This window comes from Lissotriton helveticus, chromosome 11, assembly GCF_964261635.1.
Source record: "Lissotriton helveticus chromosome 11, aLisHel1.1, whole genome shotgun sequence".
NCBI lineage: Eukaryota > Metazoa > Chordata > Amphibia > Caudata > Salamandridae > Lissotriton > Lissotriton helveticus.
Window position 1 is genome coordinate 1,090,497,037 of NC_136072.1, and position 24,336 is coordinate 1,090,521,372.

Here is a 24,336-nt window from a genome sequence, read left to right on the forward strand (position 1 = left end):
TGTGTGCTGCATTAAACAGCACACATAGAAGTGACAAAATGGAATTTCAAGATTGAAGCGGGACCTTCCTGCACATAAACAATCTTCCACTGCACACACACACCCTTGCACTATGGTGCAAGGGTTCTCCGTTAGTGTAGCGCCAGCAAGGGGGAAACAAAGGCTGCACCATATTCTTGTAAATATGGTGCAGCCCGCTGTTTCGGAAGTGGCGGAGCGTGTCGTTAAGCCAAGGAGGCTAACAACACTCTCTGCCACTTCTGTTGTAAATATCCTCCTTAGTATTTTTTATTCAAAGAATTTGCAAAAAACAAAACATTTTAATGGGAAAGTTGGTGCTGCATCTCCGTGACTAACTTTTAAATGGTTGGTTTTATTTCACAGTACAAGGCTCTTCTACGGCCAGACTGGAAACCCAAAGCAGCCCTGGCAAATGTTTTCAGACCAGTCGCCATACGGTGCACACCAAGTGCAGTGAGTGAGCCTGACCACTACAAAGGGGGCTTTGGGAGGCTCTCCCTCCAAGAAATTTAGGAAACATTGGTGCAGTCTAAAACACATAAATCATTATATATTAAATTGTATTGGCTTTTAACGAATAGTAAATGAAGACCTTACTATACACCAGGATACGACAATCTTTGTTGGGGTTCTTCAATGATTTCCTTATTATCATCCTTCAGCAGTGCCTCTCATCTCTCCAAAGCCTCTCTGTCACATGTATTTCATTTGTTTTATAGTATCTCTCATACCATTGTAGGATGTCGGAGCACTTTACATCACCTACATATAGAGATAAAGAATCATACGTGTAAATCAGTGTATAGAAAATGTTACATAAGGCAAAGGGTACTACAATGTGTAGGATTCACATGTCATTCATACTAGTAGGCATGAGTGCTTGATCCGGAGAAGCGCAAACTTGGGATTCAGAACATCAGCTAGTGGTTAGCATTGACTTTAAAAAATAAAAATGTATTTCCGCCCATATAAACCTTTTTAGCAGCATCAGGATAATGAAAGACTTGGAAAAAACATAAGTTCCTAACTTGTACCATGCAGTTTGCAAGCAGTTCTTTGATGACAGTTTATAGGTCACTGTGCTAGATTACGATTGTCACTTATGAACTGCAGAGTAATAAAAAAATCTGTGACAAAAGCAGCAACCCACTGACCAATGCACATAAAACCATGTTTTTTTTCAAATGCATGGTACACGTTCTTTGCACCCTCTGTTCTGTGCTACGTTAGATATTTCAAAGCTGCACTGGACAAAACTCTCATCTCTCCAGCAGGTGCATTAATCACTGGCGTTATTTTGACACTTTTATTGTTGCTTTAAAACTGCTAATTAGACAAGGAACTTTGCATTCCTTTTAAAACTGCCTCTTGCGGACCCCCTGGGAATGTGTCACGGACCCCTGGGGGTCCGCGGACCACAGTTTGGGAAACGCTGCCTTAGAGTGTGTTGATTCTGTGCAGTGTTGGATAAGATCGTTTGCAGAGAGGAAGGTGGCCAGCGAGTTCGCAGAAGAGTCTTGCGGTAAGCCCCAGTGGAGATTGAAATCACCCACGAAAGTCTGATTGTCACTTTGCGAGAATTGGTCGCTGATGAAGTCAGTGAGCTCCTCCATGAACGAAGGGCCACTACAAGGCGGGCGGTAAATGACATGGAATCTGAGGGGTGAGCGGTGGTGCAATTGAAGCTCAAGAGAAAGGCATTCAAAAGTGTGGAAGGAGCTGATAGGAGAAGTCTTAAGTTGAAGGGAGTTTCTAAAGATGACTGCAACACCTCCCCCAACATTGTCAATTCTGTCATTCCTAAATATAGAATAGCATGTGGGTAATAGGAGATCAAACATAGAGTGAGAGGTATCGTTGAACCAGGTCTCTGTGAGGAAGAGCATGTCAATATTGTGATGGGTGATGGTATCTGAGATTTCAAGTTTGTGTTTTACTGCAGATCTGCAGTTGTGGAGCAGACAGCGCATCTCTGTCAAGACTGTTTTGGTGACGGGGCACTTGGGCTCTGAAGGGTGATCGGGATATTGTACTTATATGAGGGTGCTCGGGGGAGTTTAGGTGGATGCTTGGTTCTGACAGAGGAGATGGTCGGAATAGTGTAGATAGTAGAGTTACTAGGAGATGTAGATTGAAGAAGGGTGGCGTTCAAGGGCTTGTGAGAGTTAACAACGTTTGCAGACGACAGGTTGAGCTTGGCTATAGTGGGGTGAGGGGGCGCGGTGCATCTCGTGGGAAGGTGAGGGTTTCCAAAGGAGCAGAGGTGTAAGGAAAGGTGGAAATCTTGGAGATTAAAAAGTGAAATGGCAGCTACAAGCTGGGAGATGGAGGTGATAAGAGAGCCTAGCTTATATTCCAGAGAGAGTAAGGCAGAGCACGGAAGGTCGGGTGGCTTGATGGAAACAGGAGGGGGTGGAATTGGTGGTGGAAGGCAGGGAGAGGTGGGGGACAGGAGGAGAGTTGGGGTATAGGGTTCAAAAGTGGGGAAAGGTGGAGGTTGAGAGCGGAAGTTGGTGAACCAGAGGTGAAGGGAGAGTTGTCTTTGTTGGTGTTGCAAGAAGGAAAGGAATTAAGGACATATTTAGGGGGAGATGAGTGCGGATCAAGGCAGTAGGGTAGAAGGAGAGGGGAGGACTGCGTGGAGTCATTGGAATGTAGGATGTTTGGGAGGAAACGAGGGGAGGTGGTTGAAGAGGTCCTGTCAACTAGAAGAGGTGGCTGTGAGGGGACGGGCATCTGGCAGAGTGAGGGGGGTTGGGAGAAAGGGAAGTTGAAGAAAGGAAGTGGTTCTGCTGGGCCCGAGGGAGGGAAATGGAAAGGGTTACCAAGGGGGGAAAGGGGGTAGCACAGCATTGCTGGAGGAGTGGGAGGAAGGAGAGAGATGCAGTGGGTTTGTGGAGAAATCGGGGTGAATAACGAGGGGAGGAGGGGGTAGAGAAGAGGGGGGAGGAAGGAATAAGGGGAGCGTAGGGAAAGTTAACTGGGGAGAAGGTTGGAGGAGAGGTGGACTAAAAAGGAGGGTGGCAGGTAGGAATATGGGGAGAAGACTAGATTGGAGTACCAGGATGGTGCAGATTGGACGAGGAGCGTATTAGCGAGAGGTAATGCTGAAGTGATGATGGGGGGGGAATATTGTGAGGGGGGAGGAACAGGGGAGGGGGGAAGAGGGCTGACCTGTGCTTCTCGAGGGTGCAGCCTATTGGAGTGTAGGGGGGTCAGGGGAGGAGAAAGGGAGTAATGGGTGGAGCTAGAAGAAGAGTCAGGGGATAACCCGGTCGCAGGGGAGGGGAGTAGGGAGGGGAAGAGGTGGTCAAAGAGCGAGAGACAGCTGTCTTTGCCTTGGATCATGACATTACCATTGCTATAGAGTGATATGGTGAGGTAGCCGTTGAAACACGCAGAGGGGAAATGTTTAGTTGTTTTCCATGAGGGATAGAGGAGGAGGAGGTGACGTTAATGGAATTATATAAGCTGGTGGACCAAGAGGCTGTGTCGTGAGTGAAAAAAATGTAATCGTTTTTGAGCCTCCCAAAACGACCATTGTAAAATTGATCAACAAAAAGGGAATCCGGAAAACGTTCAATAGTGTTATCCTTCAATCGTTTTACTGCAGCTTTAGTCTGGTCGGGAGGATGAATGATTTTGTAGCAATTAATTCCAGCCTTAACTCGAGTGGTGGCCATGTTGGGAAAATAAGGCGGAGGAGGGTGGGGGTATATTAGAAGGGTGTTACTAGGAAAGCGGTGGTGAGGAGAAGTAAAAGGGCATAAAGGGGGCACATATTCCAGATGTTGGGTGAAGATATCAGAACTAATGTGCCGTCCGGGAAGTGAGGTGGGTATTTGTTGGACCCTTCATCTAGGTATACATGATGCCACCTGGCACTAGATAATATTAACACGGGTATTGTTTACATATGATAGGACCAACTGGACCACTTTCAGAACCATCACAAAGCAAATTTAGTCCAAGTAGAACAGATTATAAATGAACACCCAATGACCACGGGTGAACACTGTACTTAACATCAGCCTGTTAACAGAACCACATTCGGCACCAACCTCATTGTACGTCCATAATCTCAACAGACTACTATTCGACCCTAACCTCCTGACAATCACTAACATTATTGGCAAAGAGCATAGGGTGGAACAAAATCTGACTAGCAAAATCCAAATATGCACGACAACCTCGTCATCATAAGACCACCTTTAGAGGTACTCAGAACAGGGTGCGTAAATCGTACTACGTGAAAACATTTCCTAGCACCACATATACGTACAAAGGCCTGGCGCCCTACAAACCTCACAGTCTCGCTGGCCAACTGGCCATGTCAGAGGGGGACTCAAATGCCCTGAGTCCATAATGTCAAGGCTGCCGCCAATGCAGTGGGAGTCCTAACTCATTCAGAACCGTCCCCACGGTTAAAGTGGCCTAAACAGTGCAGCTGGCACTACTTGCTGTGCAGCTGTAACAGGCCTAAACGGTGCAGCTGGCACTACTTGCTGCGCAGCTGTAAAAGGCCTAAACAATGCAGCTGCCACTGCTTGCTGCACAGCTGTTAATGGCCTAAACGGTGCAGCTGGCACTACTTGCTGCGCAGCTGTAAAAGGTCTAAACGGTGCAGCTGGCACTACTTGCTGCGCAGCTTTAGATGAGGCAAAGGCCGCCAGGGCACTCAGTGAGCCCTTTAAATAGATAGGTAGAAACGTTACAGCTGCCCACGCTGTTGCTGCACTTGATCTATTGTCCGATGGTAATGTTTTATCAGAAGCACATGGATGATGTTAAGAGGAGAATTCCTGAACCAGATATGTGGGATACTGTCAGTTTGTCCATTCCAAGATGGCCCCCAAATGCAGAGGGAGGATCCAGCCCATTTCACTCTCTATGCACAGCCGAGCATAGAGACCAGGGAGGACTGGGCACCCCTCTTCAGTTTCTTTGCCCAAAGGACAAGATGGATGCCCAAAAGCAAAGAATAAAGATGAACAAAATGGGCGATGTCCCTCAATGTATAAGTATACAGTAGAGCTGTATACTTATATGATTCCAACATGTGGTGCGGCGTTATGATTCCAACATGTTTGATTCCAAACATGTCAGGGGTCATTACAGCCAGTTTAGGGATGGTCATTGCGTAATGACGCATGGCCCCTCTATATATCGTAATGGCTGATGCACTTACAACCTGGGAGAATGGACTCGGAAAGTTACAGGGGTGTCCTACTCATGCAGGGGCACCCTCACACTTAGAACCGAGCACCCTGCCTTCAGGATTGAAAGGCCTGTCTTAGGGGCAACTATAGGTTTTAAGTGCAGTGACCTCAGATATAAGCAAACTTCTATCTGTCGTAAGTGGTGCCAGCACCAGCTTACACAGACTGCGATGGCAGGCCTGTAGTCACAGTTTGAGTGGTCTCCCATGGGTGGCAGAATGCATGCTTCAGCCCATGGGGGACCCCTGGTGTACCTATTCCCTGGGTACCTCAGTACCATATACTAGGCACTTATAATGGTACACCAGTAGCCAATGTGGTACGTACCTAAGTACTCACCATAAACAATTTAGGGGGGAAAGCACAGAGACTGGGGTCCTGATTGGCAGGATTCCAGTCAGACTAGTCAGAAACAGCATAGCACCAGGCAAAAAGTGGGGTCAACTATGAAAGCAGATCCTACTTTCCTACAGTGACTTTCTGTGGTCAATGGTACACTGTTTGCATTGCATATTTTAAGGAGTGAGGGCATTGCAGCAATTGTGACAAGACGTGAAAAAGATTTATAGTCCTGTTTACAGCAGAGCTCTGAGCAACCTAACACATGAGCGCATGATTGCATTTGCCTGGGGGTTGTATTTTTGCCAGAGCCCTGGTGTCTTCTGGGCAGTCCGCCTGTTATCGGTCTGTGGAAAAAGGCTGATGAAAAGATGATGAGGGGTTTGGGGAAAGAGAGTGGTGAAAAATGCTTTCAGCTTAAAAAAAGCAACTTAATGGAATATGCCGCAGGTCAGAGAACTCCTGCCTTCCCAGGGGGTGCCTGCCAGCCTGAAGCTTTTACTGATTAAAGTGGGTTTAGAAGGGCCAGCAAAATATGAATGAGCCAAGAGAGGGTTTGAGGGGGGGAGAAATAATCAATTTTAAAACTAGGTCCGGATGCATTTACATACTACCGCACTGGAGAGAATGCAGGTAGGAGGCTACAGAAAATCCCAGTGAAACTCTGTTGATTACAATAATGAGAGGAGCTGTAATGCTGTTTTGAATGCATGCTTGTTTATGTTTGGACTTTGTGTTTCACCAGGCGTGTGATTGTTTAGCGAGCAGTCTGTGATTAACGACAAAGCGTTACCTTGCAAGAACAGCTGCGAAAAGCACGAGCACTGTGTAGAGTGCTGTGAAACCAAAGAAAAAAAGTGGTCCCAATAATATTTCCTTAAATGGCTGCTGTGTATGAATAGTAGAAATTAGTCCCTGCTCTCTGAAAGGTCTAAACACAGGAAGAAGCGTGACGCATGCATGCCATGGACAAATGGGGAGAACGAATAATGGAGCAATGAGGGACCCAGCAAATGACAAGCCTATGGACGGACTGAAGCAGACAAAGTACATACAGCATGTCTCTTTTCGAGGCAGGGCATGTACGCTGCCTAGAGCGGAGACCTAAAAAACAGTTTGTAAAGGGCAGTAAGTTGTACAGGAACTGGTTCTCTCCACATTCTTTTAGAGGATCTTACTCCTCTCAGTCATCCCCGAAGTGCACCAAGAGTAGTTCTATGTTTTGCAGGCTGCTTTGTTACAAGAAATGTGATTGCATCACTCCTATCCTGCTATCCCTTCAGTAGCTACCGGTAAAGGCAAGAGCCCAATTTTAAACTGCGTACACCACACACCAGGCACTGCACTCCTCTCTGCCTGCGTACCTACTTGAAAAAAATTTACATTTTGGGCACGAAAGGGGGTTTAAGAAAGGAACAATAGCTTTTCTTGGAGTCCCCCCCCTTTGAAATGAGAGAGATTCATGAACTATTATTGAGACGTGCCTCAAGAATTTAGAAGCCCCTCCCTGTATTTACCACTTGCTATGCTGCCTCCAAAAAGATATCTCAGAGCTCTTCACTTTGTGAGACTCTTGGGTTAAATCAGTCTTCTCTCTCACGTAATCTTAAATGTCTTCAGCTTATCTCCCAGGTACTCTTGATTATCTGCTTTTAATTCCCACTTCACATCACACGTCAGGGAGCTCACCTGGCTCCCGAAACACAAGCGCGCTCCCTTCAAGAAGGTGAAGACCTGACTTCAAGCTAGCCCGGCTGAAGATGGCTGCAATGCCAGAAACCGGTTCTGGGAAGCTTGTTTCCGGTCCAGGGAAGGCATGGCTTGGCAGTTCGGTTCCCATGAGGCACAGGGTCAGACTGATTTGCATATGGCCTTGTCTGAACTGGGGTGGCAGAGTGGGCTAAAGAATGGTGATGGATTAAACCCAGATCAGTTGACTGGGGGTGAGTGCTTGTATTGTCAACGCTCCGTCCATTATTTCCTTTGGTTTTGCTTTATTCGAGTAAGCCACCTGGCTGGCCCCATACACTTGCTAAAAGTGCTCGGATGCACTCATACATGATTAGCACGCTAAAAAGACACAGGTAACATAAAATATCAGTTTTTCCTAGGTTGTATTGTATTGTAATTGCATTTGTATAGCACTTACTCCTGACTAGGCGTCAAATCACTTTTTCGGCGAACAGTACGCTACTCTGGCACCCATAAAGGATTAGTGGTGGATTAGTATAGTGAAATATGAAAGTAATTTGAGTGGTGGCTATACTAGTCAGTTATTCGGATTGAGAAGGATAGTGGCCGTATACCAGAGGGAAAAGTTTTGCATTTATATAGTGCTTGCTACCCCTGCTGAGGTGTTGAAGTGCATTTTCGGAGAGTAGCACGCTACTCTGGAGCCCATAAAGGATTAGTGGGGAATTAGTATAGTGAAATACGAAGTAAGTTGAGTGGTGAATATGTTAGTCTGTTATTTGGATTAAGGAGGATAGTGGAGGGATAGAACAGGGAAAAGGTTTGCATTTATATAGTGCTTGCTACCGCTGAGGTGTTGAAGCGCTTTTCCGTGAGTAGCACGATAGTGGTAGTGAGATTGTATCTCAGAAGTACTCCTGCTGTGATTGTTTGGTAACTGTTTTCTTCAAAGCACTCTGATGCCTCCGGGTCATGCATGAGTTATATGAAATCACAAAAATAAAGGGGCAATGACCAAAACCGTAACTTATGTATTCCTTCATATACTACAATACTGTTCTGACATGACCACAAGTATTATTGCTTTGTTTGCAGTAGCCCAGACTGAGCCGCATGAACTTGAACACGAACACTTCCGCCTCAGCTCCGGACCACCTCCTCCTCCCAGGCCTTCAAAACTGACCTCAAAGTTCTCCTTCAAAGACACTTCCAAATTTAATTCATGCCCTCTCTAGTATCTGAAGGAAGAACTTTTATTATAGAAAATATCTATTCCCCATGACTATGGAAGTGCCTTCCTAGTATGTTCTTGTGGTTTGAGAGTCTGCCACTTATTGCAGTATTACCCTTTTACCTGTGTTTGGTACTCGTTTGTAACATGCACAGGTCACTTTTCTCTTGTAACACACACTTTGCTACCTCTTACATTTTGTTTGCTTTCGATACTTGCACAAGTGCCACCATTGCCTACGTAACGTTTGTTCTTCTGTTTAAGTGTCCTCCATTTAGTGCAGTATAATACCTCTACTTGTACTTTGTACGCTTTTGTAACCTGCACACGTCACTTTTTCCTCCTGTAATGCACCGTTTGCTACCTCTTGTATTTTATTTGCTCACGATTGTCACTTTTGCCTCATGTAACGTAACGTTTGCTTTTGTAATTTGTTCACTTGTAATGTTCTCATGTATCAGTTCTGTTCCTAATGTGAAGCGCTCTGACACCTTCGGGTAAAGTCCGCGCTATATAAAAACGCATAAATAAATAAATGTGTGTGTACGAATAGTACATCCTGGAACTCGAGCCTGTGGAATACAAGGGGGTGTCCTGATTTCTATCCTTCTTATAATCAGGCAAGCATGCCTGGTTTACAAATGTTACAAGCTAGTTTAGATAGCGATAAAGCGTCAATAACACCCAACATTTGCGCCTGACTCCAACATGGCAGCCCTTCAGACACGCCCATTCACGAAAGGCGTTGCATTAAGGTACTGGTGTGGAAGGGGCGGGCTTCTCCCTGAAAGGCGTGGTTTTCCCTAGTAGAGGGCGTGGTTTCTGCTATCGCAGACCCGCCCCTACGCACTCAGGTGTGGTTTGATCCTCACCGGGCTCCGTACTGGAATGTCACCGCATGACGTCACGAACCTCCCTGCAGCCTAGGCAGCGTTGACAGCGGAGCATGAAGTTTGGGAGTCAACGGTCCTAAGTTACCGGGCATGGAGGAAGCGAGTCCGGGCACGGTGGCTGCTGAGGAGACGGCCTCGGAGAATTCCGGAGGTCAGTGGTGGGAGGGAAGAATGGCGCCACGGGGTGCAAAATAAACATTTAAGTGATAGGGCTGGGGTAGGGGAGGGAAGCATTAAGTGAGATGGAGGGGATATTCTGTTGGGATGTAGAGAGTGAGTAGCAACCGCCCATTGGCCTTATACCTGGTCCAGCCCTCCATCCCCAGGGACAATTAGTCCCCATCTCCTGGAACAATGCCTTTACCTACGTCCCAGGCTCTTATCTTTACCACCCCCTGGACCCGTACCATCAGCCCCCACCAGAACCTCTACCTCTGGTCCGGAGTCCCCTTGCATCACTCTCCGTCCTTCCGTGGACCAGTAAAACTCTCCCCCACATTTGACTAGGGTTTGCACGCCTCTTTTCTGCATTAAAAATTATTTGAATGGCCCATTGACTGACTCCCTGTCACTCTTCATTCGTCTACATCGGCTTACCTCGGCTTACCTCACTCCCTTTGGCAAGCTGTCCACTTGTCCTTAATCAGCCCCACCCATCACCTCCCCTGCTCACCCTGACCAGTGTACCCTCTTTCTCTCGTTTTTCACGTTCCTCCTTTGATGGGCATACACTTATTGCGGAATTTACTCTGGTTATGATGGCCCGAGCCAGTCGCAGACTGTCACCATGGCCGGCTCTCACAATTCATCCTTCCTGGGACTGGCTTGTTACACCCACACAAAACACACACAAACACATCAGCTTTTTGTTTAGTTTATTGACAAATACGATGAACCCTAAGCTTAGACTATAAGCAAAGTGCATATAAGCTTCCTAGGTTATAAGTAAACCTATTGCTGCAGACGCTTCACTCCCTTGTATGTAGCTGGCAGAAAAACCGTGGCGATTAATGAAGGAAGCGAATGCTTTAAGAAGTTATACATTCTTAATGTTGGTTGGCATACATTATTTTACGCCCATCAACCTGATACCTATGAAACACAAACACTGATTATGATCTTTTAGATCATGTTCTGTTTTAACCAGCACTCCTCCTGAGTGAGCGTATGAAAGTAACACATATAGTCTGGCATATAAATGCGGAAAGACCACATCGAAGTTGTTTCACCTAATGTAAGTCGCATGTACCTCTCTTCCATTTAATTGGCTGCTTCATCCTACATCGCACTCGAAGTAAACGCATTTAAAAACCGTTGTTAGCACATAAAAACACATACTTTTCACTCCTATTGAGTAAATAGAATGTGTTGCTTGTATTTTTTGAACTAATGTTTTTGTGTTGTAAAAGTGAGGCGTGCTATAGATAGTCACTGTAAATGCTTCTCAGTAGTGGCCTTTTACTTTTTCTTTGAGAAATATACCTTCGAGCATCAAAACAATCATCAAAGATGGAAGTAATTAGCTTCCTTGGTTGTAGAGATTTTGTAGCCCCCAAGCACATGTGTTGATTGTCATGTGATAGGCTCTCACTGTTGGGGAATGTTTAGACTTTTTCAGGCCTACTATCTTGCTGGGAAAGGAGAAGGAGAATTTAGTGTCGAAGCTGAGTGAAGCTTTTCTGACTAGGTATTATCATGTGAGGTAAAGGATTTTTAAGTTTTCTGGCTGTTCAGGGAGGTACTGTTTTTATAAGCTATGTTACCTTTTTTCTGTCCAGCTGCTTTAAGTCACGAGGCAGCGATCTTTTAGGTATTGGTTGGCATAGTTAGAGGGAGTCTTGACATGGACTTCTCTGCGTGCTGTGATCGTGCGCTTTTAAAGCATCAGCTTCGGAGTGACTACTTATATGTTGCCCAAGCTTAAAAAGTAATTTCATGATTTCAGTGTTTGCCTCTGTCATGATCAAGTACAACCCTAGGAGTCTTAGTGTAGGGAGGAGGGAGAGAACCAACAGTAACATTCTATAGCGCATTCCACAGATTAAACCATCAACTGTCACTGTATAACAAGCATTTACAATGCAACGGTTTCGCCTTTGGAAAAGTTAGAGCTATTGGCAATGTAAAGGACAATGCCATTTATTTATCTGTTTTCAAAACCAACACATAAATACAAATGTTGTCATTTACAATGCCAATAGCTCAAACTTTTCCAAAGGCGAAACCGTTGCATTGTAAATGCTTGTTTCTCATGCTCTGGTAGAGGTCAAATGAAGAAAAATCAGTCTTCAAAAATGAGCACCGATGCCCACTGCCTGCAATCACCGGCACAAATTAAGCATTGTCTCTGGTCTATGCTCAGTTTGTCCCTGGTGATGCTGCTGCTAAAACGTTCTGTGATTAGCTATTTAAACATCAACACCCGAAATGAAAAAGGGAGAAAATGACCCTACAATTACATGTTGGCTACCTACAAAACAATAATGGACAAGTCAAAGGCCCTCAAGCAAACCACGTGTGCTTTGTGCAGATCTCCAGGCTCTGGTTTACAGAACGCATTGGAATATGTTCAACAAGCGGTGAGCGGCCGGCCTGCAAAGACAGGGTCACAGCTTCTGTTGAAGTGGGTCTGGCCAAGATTAGAACTTGGTGCTGCCACTGCTTGCCCGCTCGGTAGCTGTCATATCGAGGAATGTATGAACTGACTCATTCTGGGCTTTACCATTGCCAGCGAGTTCCATGTCAAAGCAGTCGATTGATGCTGTCTGGACCCCTCCTGGAGCGCCCCTCTGCTTCAAGGGCATTCTGTCACCCTAAAAGCCATTACCAACTCGACGGCATGCTAAACACACACACACAAGAATACTCATGCCCTTTAAATCCCCTGCTGCAGTCTTACACTTGTCTTCCCCTCCATGGTCTCGCCCCCTCTTCATCCTTGGCAGTCTCGCCCCTCCCCTTCACACCCCCAACTCCCATTTGCTTCGTGCTCAGCAGGAGCCTTACGCATCAGCTTGGAGCGCTGTTCCATTCCCATGAATCCCTAGCTCGGGTTGATATGCTGCAGGAAAGCAGCACCAAAGCACAGCGCCAATAATTGTCTGGTGTTTTAAGAAGAGCGTCAGTGACTGTGACCCGTAACCCTGAAATCTGGCCAAAGTCCCTAAAACTTGGGGCCGAACCCTGAGAATTCCCAGGCATGCCAACTGTTTGCAGGTAGCACTGCGTGCTGGGATTCCGTTCCATTATCCTTATGGAATTAATCGAAATCGTGGAGATTATGTACCGCAGCTTTATGCCGCATATATGATAACGGTAAGCAAATATAAGGCTGCTGCTGGGCTTCTCAGGTATGTCGTATCCGGTAAATCAGAAATTGCAAAGGCGTTCTACCTAAGTGAACGGCTACTGGGGTGGCTTAACGGCTAGAGCGGCCGGCTTTGAAGCTGGGGAACCAGGCTCGAGTCTCGGCAGGGACGCACAGGCAGCCTGTGGTTCCGGGCAAATCTCTTAATCTCCCCGTGCCTAAAATAGATGTGTCCGTCTGTAATGCAGCGCTCTGATACCTTCAGGTCGAGTTCACGCTATATAAAACTACAAAAATAAAAATAATAATAATGGAGCTATCAGGCTCACGGATCACTGTTGTAGAAAATGGAAAGAGAGTAAAAGTCCATAAAAGAGCTGTCCATCGCCATGTTCGCGCCAGAAGACTATATGCTATACATATAGCTCCCTTTTATTTAAACCACAACATTAGAACAAAGGCGCTGTAGGTTAGCTTTCAAGCAGGGGCATCGGTGGTCAGGAAACGTTTGTACTGCGCCATAGTCGTGCTCGTCCATCTCACTTGTGCCTAAAGTCAGAGTAATTAATACCACTGTCTTCCAAAAGTAAAGAGCTTATGTACAGATCCAATAATCTAATCAGAATAGTCTGTCTCGCACAGGGGTCTCAGACGCTATTTCAAGTCATGCTTGTTGTTTGCATAGCACCTTCGCTACCCTTATTCGGTCTCGCAGCGCTTGGCAGACACAAGGAGGAGTGCAAAGAAGGCCACCAGAGTAACAGAGAAAAGAAGGGATAGAAGGTGCAGTGACGAGGGAGGAAAGGATATTGAATCACACACACATCCTAATCTATAGTGCCCAAGAAGGCCACTTCAAAGTGCTATGGGGGCACAGAGGGAATAGTATACGCATGGGCGCTGAGAGCAGGAGTGGCAATGGGGGTTAGAACCAGCAGTGAACATGAAGGTATGGAGTACTTTAGCAAGGATAGAATGAACGAAGATATTTGAACGAGTAATGTTTTTAAGGAGAAAAAAAAGGAGATTCCGAAAAAGGAAGACTTGGGAAGGATGCCCAGCATCTCAACTCGCATTCGTTTCTTGGCCACAGTTCATTCGGTGGTGCAGATGCCGGTGACGAATCCCAGTTTCCTTTCCTTTTCCCTCCCCCCTTCCTCCCAGTTCAGAAAGGGGAATGGGGGCGGGGGGGGGGGTCATCTTTCCTTCCCCCCTCCCCACCTTCTGGGTCCGTCTGGGACAGAAAGCAAGCCCAGGCACCAAAATAAAAGTACCCCCGTAAGCGGATAGGATAGCTAAAAAGTTGCCTATGTGTGCTAATCGGGGCTGTTATGAACTTTTAAAGACACGCAGTATAATTGTTTTGCGAGGCATTGAAGGCTGCATTGATTTGTGCTAGCTGCAGCCAAAGTTTGTGGTAATATTATAAAAATCAATAGTAGAAACCGGCCCAGCAGACTATAAACCCGGCCAACAGGCAGCCCCCCTAACCCCCCCTAAAAAAAAACATCCGACGCACTGACCTGTTAGACCTGCCGATCGGGCCCTGTCTGGTGACACTATTGGCCGACCCTGCTCTCCTCCGACCTCGGCCACTCTCACATCATTTCAGCAGAGGACGGGGCAGCGCCGAGGGGTTTGAATGTTTGTGGTGCGTGTAAGTGTAGAAACTAGAAAGCAGCTCCTCGCGCCGGCCACTCCCTCCTTTCTGCGCTTAGGTGGAATGCAAGACTGCCACTGGGGGTCTAAAGGTGGGGGGAGGGGGGTATGTCTGTTCTCATTTTGTGATCAGAACAGTATTGTATTTATATAGTTCAACTCGACCGGTATTTTGTACAATATCAACTCAAATATGTGAACTATTAACTGTACCTAAATCACTGACATGCATCCACTGAACGTTTTTACACTAATTGTTCAGAAATCTGTCAGTGTTATCTGCCAGTAAAGTTCAGGTCATGAAATAGTGCCCGATGGCGGGACCCGTTTCAATGTCGGTTTATACTTACTAGGCCTGAGGCCGGAAAGCGCCTGCTTCCTCTGCTACTCACAGGGGAAAGAGGTCAAAGCGCACGTCAGGGGCGGAGAAGGCAGACGAGGCTCGGCTCGTTTTAGACTCGATGGTTTAAGGGGACCGAGATCTTGGCTGTAGCCCCACTAGGGGACAGCTCCAAGCGAGAATAATTAACCAACCTACACGAAGACCCATAAAAATTCGAACAAGCGGGAGGGGGCGGGAAAGGGGGGTGGAGAGACGCAGAAGTGCCGGCAATGCCGGACCAGATTCGGGGGCGTTCCCGGCTTTCAGCTGACGTCGCGTGACGTCGGCAAAAGCCAAAGAATCTCGGGAACGCCCCCGAATCTGGTCCGGCATTGACGGACAGGCCCCTCGTCCAATGGCTATGCTCCATTTATGGAGCCAGCCAATGAATGACGAGGGCCGACCCAAACCCACACTACAGTTCTCATTAGATTTCTCCTGCGCAAAAGCTGCTTGCGCAGCTTTTTGCAGTCGAAACCTAAAAAGGCGGTGGTGGAGCCCACTTCCTTGTATTCGCTGCTCTGTGATATTCAGATATTTGGTGACAGCTATGAACTGATCCAGCAGGGGTTGCACATCAATCTGTAAATCAGGGTATCTAGAAAGCATACATAAGTGTGCACAATACGTGGTAGAGAGTTCAGCGTAGGCTTGTTATTTTAAGACTTTTTATTATGTTGGTCAGAATATTGAGCTTAACTAGCTAATAAGGTGGCTGTAGATTTAATAGGATATTCAAGGACAAAGTATTGCAAACAACTACAATTCAAAACAATCGCCACAAAACTTTGCTTTCGAGGAGGCTTTTTTTCTGCTAGAAATTTGATTCCAACCAAGGTCAACTTGCTTTATTTTCAAGAAACTTTCATTGTCCAAATATTTCAAAATGTCTGTGATGTTATTTCAGGCCGTGTGTCTTTTATTTTATGGTTTTTTTTTGGCTATTGCTGCTATAGTAAAGTTTCGAAGATGTAGTGAGTTTATTTTTTGCTGATCACTGTATTTGTTCCCCTAATGATTAATGTTGCCATAATGCATGTGAAGCCCCTCTAGGCACAGCACATTTACTCCGTTTCCTTTAAATGTTGACTTTGCTATTCTTCTCAAAAGCTGCCTTTACCACTGTGGGCGCGTGCTGTGGTTGTAACATAAGATGCAGCAAACAGCAACTACCTTGAGACAACAAAGAATATAACTTTATTACAGAGGAGCTGGTGCGGTTTTGTTTCTATGGTTTTATTGCAATCACCAGTGAAAAAGCACCATGCAAAAAAATGTAACTATAAGAAAGCAATACACTTTTGTTAAAGTGTGTAAACTAAACGTTCAAGCAGATTGATCCTATGTGTCAAAAGTTATTAAGGGGGCGTGTGGCAACGCAAGTTTGGGTCTAGGGAGCACGGGCCAGCTGGTCAGTCCTTGAAACAAGTATTGCCTATTCTCCCCAGAACCTTAGTGCAGATAACTTCTAAATGGCGCACAAAGATATTGTAGAGACAGTGTAATGACTTTAGAAAACACTTAATCTGTAATTCACCATTGAAGGGTCACTAGCACAGTGAAGTATTTTTTCTTAGCCCTACAGGAGGTTGCGTCTCCACTTCAATTGTGGGATATCTTTTCTCTCTTAAAAGGGGACCGCTTTGTGCATTAACAGTCAGAATGCAGCGCTTCTCGCATTAATGGTTTCCTGGATGAATGACTTCAAAGATTACAATGTTTGGGCAGCCAATTGGGTATTCCAGCATTGCTTTGATACGAAGGTAATGCATTTGTTTGTGTTGTGAGTATAATGTCTTTTCTTTGTTAAAGTCTTTAAGATGGGTTTGTTTATTCACACTTTTGATAGTGACTCTCGTTCTTGGGTTGTTGCGCCCTAGGTTATTTTTATGCAATGTCAGCAACAGAAAATCAGCTTTTTTAAAAACATTCTATTTTAGTAAACCATCATGTCCTTAAGGGTAAACATTAACCCACAGAAGCTCAGTCACATTACGTTGATCAGTGTTTCACTGCATAACTGAAAAGGGGTCAATTGTAGCAGAAATCACAGTAAGAAGTGAACATAATTGTGTCTCTTGACGTTTTGACTTGTTGGGGATTTCTGGAATTTTCAGGAGGTCTAAGAGAAATGGTGAGGACAAGGAGCTAATATGCCAGTAATGCAGGCACAGGAATCTCATGTTTGGCAATCATTGACCTGTGTGTTCTGCACCCTCAGCGTTGTTTCTATTGTCTTGTCCAATCTCCTTTCCTTTAGTCACACATTGAAATCTAAAAGCTTTGGACTCTTATCTTTCTTACCATGGCTAATATCGATTCCCTGTTGGATCTGAACGTACATTCTTGCAAGCTCCTGAGCTGAGATCACTCCATTTACTTCCTCTCAGCTTGAGTTATTCTCATTGCTGATCATAGCGTATCTTTCATTTTCTGTATAGGCTAATAGTGCGATTTTCATAATTTTTTAACTGATTTTATAGATTGAATCAGTAACAATAAACAGGCAGTTATACAAACTAAAGGCCCATGTACACAACGGTTTACAATCTTTTATATTGTGGTGTCCGGATCGGCCATGCTTTGTATAATCAAGGTCCAGTATTAAAATGAAAAGGTTGATATATGGTCTATATTCATTATGTTACAGCATAGTTAAGCCCGGGGCCTCAAACACTTTGCAGTGCTTATCAAACACCCCAGGGGCTTTAAGGAGAAGTTACTCTAATTTGGCACAATTGATACCCGGTATCCCTCAGTAACTGCAGGGACGTGTTCGTCTGGCCAATGTCGTGCCAAGTCCCTCTTTGCAACCAGGACATAGAGAAGGTTTGAACTGTTGTCTTTATGGTTCTCCCCAAGTACTAATGTTCAAATGAGGCTCAATCCACCTGCTGATGCCCACACCCTGCCGCACAAGGCCAACGGCCGTGTGCAGCATGAAATTGGGCGCCCAACCCCTGCTGCCGTGTACCGCTGTCATGTAACAAAATAAAGGGTGTCATTTTAAGTAAGGTAGGACTACTGAATTTGTTAAAGGGTAAGAACACCAAAATATAACAAGCATTTGCAATGCAATAGGTCTCGCAATGACATTGCTTAGAGGTATTGGCATTGACATTTGTAATTTTTTTTTTACCTTCGTTAAACATTAATCAAATGGTGTAGTTGAAAATGGCATTAGCTCACTTTGTTGTAATAGCGAAATCTATTGCATTGCATTTGTACTATAGTACATTCTCTCTCTCTCTCTCGAAACTTCATATTGTTTTACATCACATCAGCAAATATACCAATATACCTATAGCCGGGGTATCAGTTACACCTGGAGGGAGAACTGTCTTATTAGGTGTAGCCTTAAAAAACTACATGGAATCAGTAATTCTGTACCTAATCCCACAAGCTATTTCTCCTTTTACTGGGACAATTTAGCTTCCATCAGCGTAAATATCTTGTTAATTGCACAGGATCCTCGAATTGGCAGGTTAGGGGGAATGGCACAGCAGGGATCAAGTGTCATTCAAAGGCGAGTGATGGGTACGGGGGCTTAGGCCAACAACATGCTGCAGATATAAGGTGCGGGCAGGGGATGAAGAATAATAAAGAGCGTTTAAATGCCCCTGGATAGCAAGGGGGAGGGGTAGAAATGTATGGGCACTAATTTGGATGGGGGCTGGTTAATGGTCGGTACTTAATACAGCAAGGGGGTGAGAGGGGGTGGGGTAATGCTCGTGAGGAGGATGTCTCAGGATGTTGGATGCACAGGGTAGGCCTGCGAGCTCGTGAATGGGGGAGCGCTGGACAATTGTAAGGAAAGCGGGGGCCAAATGGGGAATTAACGTGGTCCTAGGCACAGAGCTGCCGAGGGGAGAGCGGCGCAACATACATTCTCCTGAAAATGTTACAGAGGAGAGAGGTGCTGCTCCTGCAGTGTGAGGTGAGGGGGGTTGGGGGAGTGGTGTGCGAGGTGTGGAGGCCAGCTGTGTTTTGGAAGGGGGGGTGTGCAGTTCCCTTCAGATGTTCGGGAGTGGTCCTCAGGCCAAGGGTATTGGGGACGGCAGAGGTACTGTGGGGAGGGGTAGTGGTAACGGGGAGAGGGGGCACCACTTCAAAGCATGAGCACCGAAACACCAAGCACATTTAGCGCAAACGATACCAGCTGCTTCTGGGTTAACAAGCAATGCGGAAAGCATTCCTAGGTCAGCATCCCGAATGTCCAAGCTGCCTTTAGCAAATCATACAGCTGTGCTGTCTGGCAAACTTTGACCTAACAATCATTGAAGAAAGCTGTGAGTGAAACCGAAACCTGTTGTGGGGCGGGACTTCCGTCTTCTGAAGCCCGCGCCCACGGAGTGGCTGGCCCAGAGAGGGGCAGTGGTGACGCGGGGCTCCCATGCCCGAGGGATAGCCCCGCGGAGGCTGCAGAGTCGGGAGTGGCGCTGATGCGGTGAGCGGGGTTAGTTGTACGGAGGGGGGTGTCTCTGTATGTGTGCGCTTGTGTGGGGGCGGGGGGTTGTCTCTGTATGTGTGCATGTGTGCGCTCGTGTGTGTGTGTGTGGGGGCGGCGGGGGGGGAGGTGTGGTGTGTGTCTCTATATGTGTGCGTGTGTGCGCTTGTGTGTGTGTGTGGGGGCGGCGGCGGGGGGAAGGTGTGGTGTGTGTCTCTGTATGTGTGCGTGTAGGTGCGCTCGTGTGTCTGTGTGTGTGTGTGTGTGTGCGCAAAAGCAAGGGAAGGTGTGCCTGTGTGTGTGTGTTGGAGGCTTTCAAGGGAGACGGGAGATGGTGAACGCGCGGGCGACCTGATCCGATTACGGCAGGCTGCGCGTGCCCATCTCTCTTTCTCCTCTTGCCTCGTTGTAAGCAAGCGGACGGCTATAGGTCTCGCTGCGACATCGCTTCGCGATGCGTCGCAGGGCGAGACCTAAAAGGCAGCTAGCCTATTGGCTTTATCAAGGGGTCAGCACATCAACATATATAAAGCAGACCTTTTGGCTTTGTTAAAGTCACTAATGACTATAGTAAAATGTATATTTTATAAATTTGCACAATGCAGTGTTTAATAGTAGTAAATCAAATCGTCACAAAATATTTTCAGCAAAGCATTAAAAAAAAAAAAATAATTAAACGTGTCTGAGTCTTTTTGTATAATTTTCCAGACCACAGATTGCAGCCATAGAACCAGCCACAAGGGGTCCCTGCACTCCAACTGAATAGCATATCGCTCCAGCTCAGTATGCTTTAAAAGTTTTACGGCAAGTACTTCCAGAGTCATGGAATAAATTACCTTACTGTTTTTTTTGTTTTTAAGTAACGTTGCGAGGTGGTGGGGGGAGGCATCTGCGCTCCTTGCAGCCTGCCACCAAAAAAAGGTTTGGTGCCCCTGCCCCCTCTAGGGGCACCCCCGAGTTCCAAATATTTAATTGAAAAGCCCTCGCAGAGCAGTTTGTGACAGTCCTTTCTGGGATCAGTGAATACTATGAGCGTCTATTGCTGTTCATTTATTATTCTTTATATCCACCTTGTTTTTGTTTTTTTCAGTTGGGGAGTTCCCAAGACCATACTGGCACCCCTGCCAGCATCTGTGCTCTGTTTTTTCTGTGCTCCGGCTGGGCAACAACAAAGTTGTGCTCCCTGCTTGGGAGAGTGCGGGCAGAAAATTACATTTCTGTTACCTCCCCGCTCTCTCCCAGGTAGGGGAACAGCAGTGTCCGGTGATGGGGTCCCTGGGACACTCCCACCATCAGTCCATGTCCCCCTCCCCAAATCAAATATCCATCGCCCAGGGTGCTGATCCCTAAAGCGTAAAACTGGCTCTGAGGGGGGTGTAAGGCGCCCTGAGTCCCCTAAAAAGAAAATACGGCCCAGGAATGCGGTCCATGGGGCCAAAAAATGGCTCTGGAGCCCCCCTCCATCTGGCCCGAAAATGTTTGCCGGGACACCCAGGCCCAAGATTACCTTTAGAAGTACAGGGCTTGTAAATCCCAGCATGCAGCACTCTTTTGGCTAACACAGTATGGATGAAGGAGACAAATGTGGAGTTGACAGCTTTGTGAGACACCAGGTACCAATCCAATTCTGGGAATTGTAGTCTTAATTTTCTTCAACTAACTCAACCCAATTGAAATCACCTGGTACTGTCTGGTAAAAATTACATGTTAAAGGAGTAAGTACTGCGTACATAGTGTCCTGTTAGCAGAGCCGTCTGACGGCTGTATACACCCGACATGTGTACACTTGGTACCCTGCCCATCCCCCCCAGCACTAGAGTTAAACCACACACATACTGAGTCCTCTCACCCATTCCCATCAGCATACACTTACCTGCCACCTGAAGCAGCAAGAGTACAGAAAGACAAGAAAGCTCCTGCTGTCAGGCACAACACCAAGTCTGCTTCATATCCCTGTCCAGGACACCTTACACACCAACCATATGCTCCAGGGGCCGCCCTAGACACATTCCAGCATTTATTTACTGCGCTACATGGGAGACCATTGACTGGCAGTAACCCAGGTCGGCATACAATCCACTCAAGCAGCGAAAAACTCACTGAAACTGAGCCTTTCAGAGACCTCTTTATCCCGGTCACAGATTGTGGTCCAACACCTTCCATGCTAATCAGTAATGCACCCACAGGCAGCAGGACGTCTCGCGCCCTTATAATGACCCCCACAATGTACAAAGACACTTCTACTCTCAGGTGACTCCTCTTCCTGTCCCGCAAGTGACAACAACTAAGGACACTTCGAATCTCAGGCCAAACCTGCACTTGCACATTTGCAATGCAATAGGTCTCGCATTCCTGAATGTTTAAGCTATTGGTGTGGCATTATTATTAGCAATGCCAATAGCTCAAACTTTCAGTAATGCGAGACCTATTGCATTGCAAATGCTTGTTGTTTTTTCTCAGTGGGTGTTCAGTACTGCAGTAAAAACGTTTTTGGCAATGTACATATTATGTTATATTTATTTTTAGGGGTTTCATTCATGCTTTTTCATCCATTTTTCTTCTGCCCACTAAAGCATACGGATTGGGACAGTGGGTCACTCATTTCACTGTAAGTGACAACATTCACCTCTTTCACAAGGAGCACCTCTGCACACAAGGTAGTTCCCAGTGACAGGCACCTAAATGGCAATATGTGCTTTTTGAAATCAAAGCAAATCTTTTTAGCCAGTTTTATGTTTATATTATCAGGACCCATGAGCTCCCTCAACAAGAAAGCTTTTTAGGTCTCGCCTGGCATTAGCAGCGCACATGCGTTGCTCTCGCCTTGCGAGGGACTTTTGGAATCAATACAGATTCCAGATGTGCACACGGGCGGACAGAATATGTGCACGCGGGGACTGGATGCTTTACTCGCGCCGGGAGATTTAGGCACTATATTTTCACACTGGTGACAGCTTGTCTTCTCTTCGCTCCTCCCCTCCTTCTTTCTCAGGTCGCGCTGGCAGACGACGTTCAAGACCCCATGTGAACAAATAGAGATGACTGCTGCCTTGTGTTTTCTTTGACACTTCTTTGTTCGCTGGCGGTGTCCTTGCTGCGTGGGTGCCGAGAGCCACCAGTCACGGGGAGCTTGTTTTAACTTCTCTTTATTAAGTATCTTGGAGCAAGCAGCGACACAGCCGGTGACAACCCCAGGAGCTCAGTGTGCAGGATTGGTGAACCAGTCCTCACCCAGTGTGAGAAACACAAACGGGCTCCTGCTGTGATGATGAAAGACTACAAGTAAAGTCACAATTTATAGCTCACCCAGTAGAGTACATATAAGTGATTTCTCTAAAATGTTAGTTATTAACAGCTGGTAAATAGACATAATTCTATCTTTAGTTACTTTGAGTTATTTTCTATTGTTATTTTTTGTAAAAATTAAAGATATGTTTTGGATTGTGGAATCCACGAGACACACCCTGTGTTGCTCACGTGGACTCCTTGAGACTGCTCATCTGCCTGCTCGACTGGGGAGTCTAAAACAGTCTGATCGACAGTTGGAAGAACAGGAGCGGCTCAACCTCAGCAGTCGCTGGTTGACGCTATCCCTGTGATCTCAATTATGTATGAATAAAGAGCTGCAGGGTACTTACCATCAATCATGGAACCTCAGAAATTCAACACACCTCTACGTCAGAATGTATTGGGTGTGATGATCATTGCATCTCACACTAGAGCAGTTGTAAGGAGCGTCTAAATAGCAGACCACCCAAGCCCTTTGTAGATTTTTGTTCTTATCCCAGGTGTCTTTTTAACCCTCCTAGACACAGAATCTTTAATAATATATACTAATAATAATGAATATATGTGTGGGACCACAAAACAAAAAAAGCAAGTGTCAACAGCAGTATGCAGCTGCCAGGTTATTACACAACAAAAAGATAACAAGCATTTGCAATGCAATAGGTCTCGCATTTAGGCGAGTGTGAGCTATTAACATTGCAAATAACAATGCCTTTTATTTTTGTTTTCGTTTTTAGAACATAAATAAATGGCATTGTCATTTACAATGCCAATAGCTTAAACTCGCATAAATGCAAGACCTATTGCAATTATTATTTAAGGGTTTGTAGAGCGCCTGGTGACCCGAGGGCATCCCCGCGCTATAAACTGTAGGTAGGCTAAGAGGGGAGAAAGGGGAAAGAGGAGGAGCGGAACTCTTTATTTGGGGAAAAGCAGCGTTTTAAGTTGTTTGCGAAAGCGAAGGTAGCATGGTTCCAATCGCAGACTGCGTGGGAGCAAGTTCCAACGGGAGGCTGCCTTTACTGAGAAACGACGGCCTCCGGTACGTGCCCTCCTAAACTTGGGAACATTCGCCAGTCGTTCACTGTCCGATCGCAGGGACCTCAAGGCTTTGTACGGGGTAACCATTTTTTCTAGGATGGAGGGGCCTTGTCCATTTAGGAGCCTGTGAGCAATGCACATAGCCTTGAACTCAATCCTCTCTCGTACTGGCAACCAGTGGAGTGCTTTGAGGGCAGGTCTTGCGGAGGATCTGGAAGGGAGACCAAGCAACATCCGAGCAGCTGCATTTTGGGTACGTTGCAGCTTACCCAGGGTGGATTCGGGGGCTCCTAGATACACAGCGTTACTGTAATCCAGTCGGGCAAGAACCAGTCCTTGAATCAGTAATTTCCTGGAGAGAGGGGGGAGCAGGGGAAGGATCTTGCGGACTGACCGCATGAGTCCAAAGCAGGTACCGGCTGTTTTAGTAGCCTGGGTTTTCATGGTAAGGTCTGGTTCAAGCCAGACCCCCAGACTCTTAAGTTCTTTTCTGGGGGTGGGCACCTCACCCATGGAGTCGGGCCAAACAGATGGTGGGATTGTTGTCCATTTCTTGCCCACCAGCATAACCTCTGTTTTGGACCCATTGAGCTTGAGCGAAGATTCGCACATCCAGTGGTGGATCTTCTGGAGGCAGTGCAAAAGACTGTCTGGGCGCTGGTCTAGATGTGAGAGCGAGACGACCAGTTGCGTGTCGTCCGCATAACTTACAATCTTAATTTCAAAGGGGGCAACTACATCTTCCAAAGGGGCCATATAGGCATTAAAAAGGGTAGGGCTCAGTGAAGAGCCCTGGGGAACCCCATTTATCAGAGGA

The 24,336-nt window shown here is 46.3% G+C and overlaps 1 protein-coding gene across 1 annotated transcript in view; it reads left to right on the forward strand.

Annotated features, from left to right (window-relative positions):
- The first annotated feature begins 9,329 nt into the window (after positions 1 to 9,329).
- Positions 9,330 to 24,336, forward strand: part of LIMK2 (LIM domain kinase 2) — a 313,781-nt gene continuing 298,774 nt past the window's right edge. Inside the window, exon 1 of the mRNA XM_078667709.1 lies at positions 9,330 to 9,546. Coding sequence (XP_078523835.1) covers positions 9,486 to 9,546 — 61 coding nt within the window. The 5' untranslated portion in view covers positions 9,330 to 9,485. The remainder of the gene's footprint in view (positions 9,547 to 24,336) is intronic.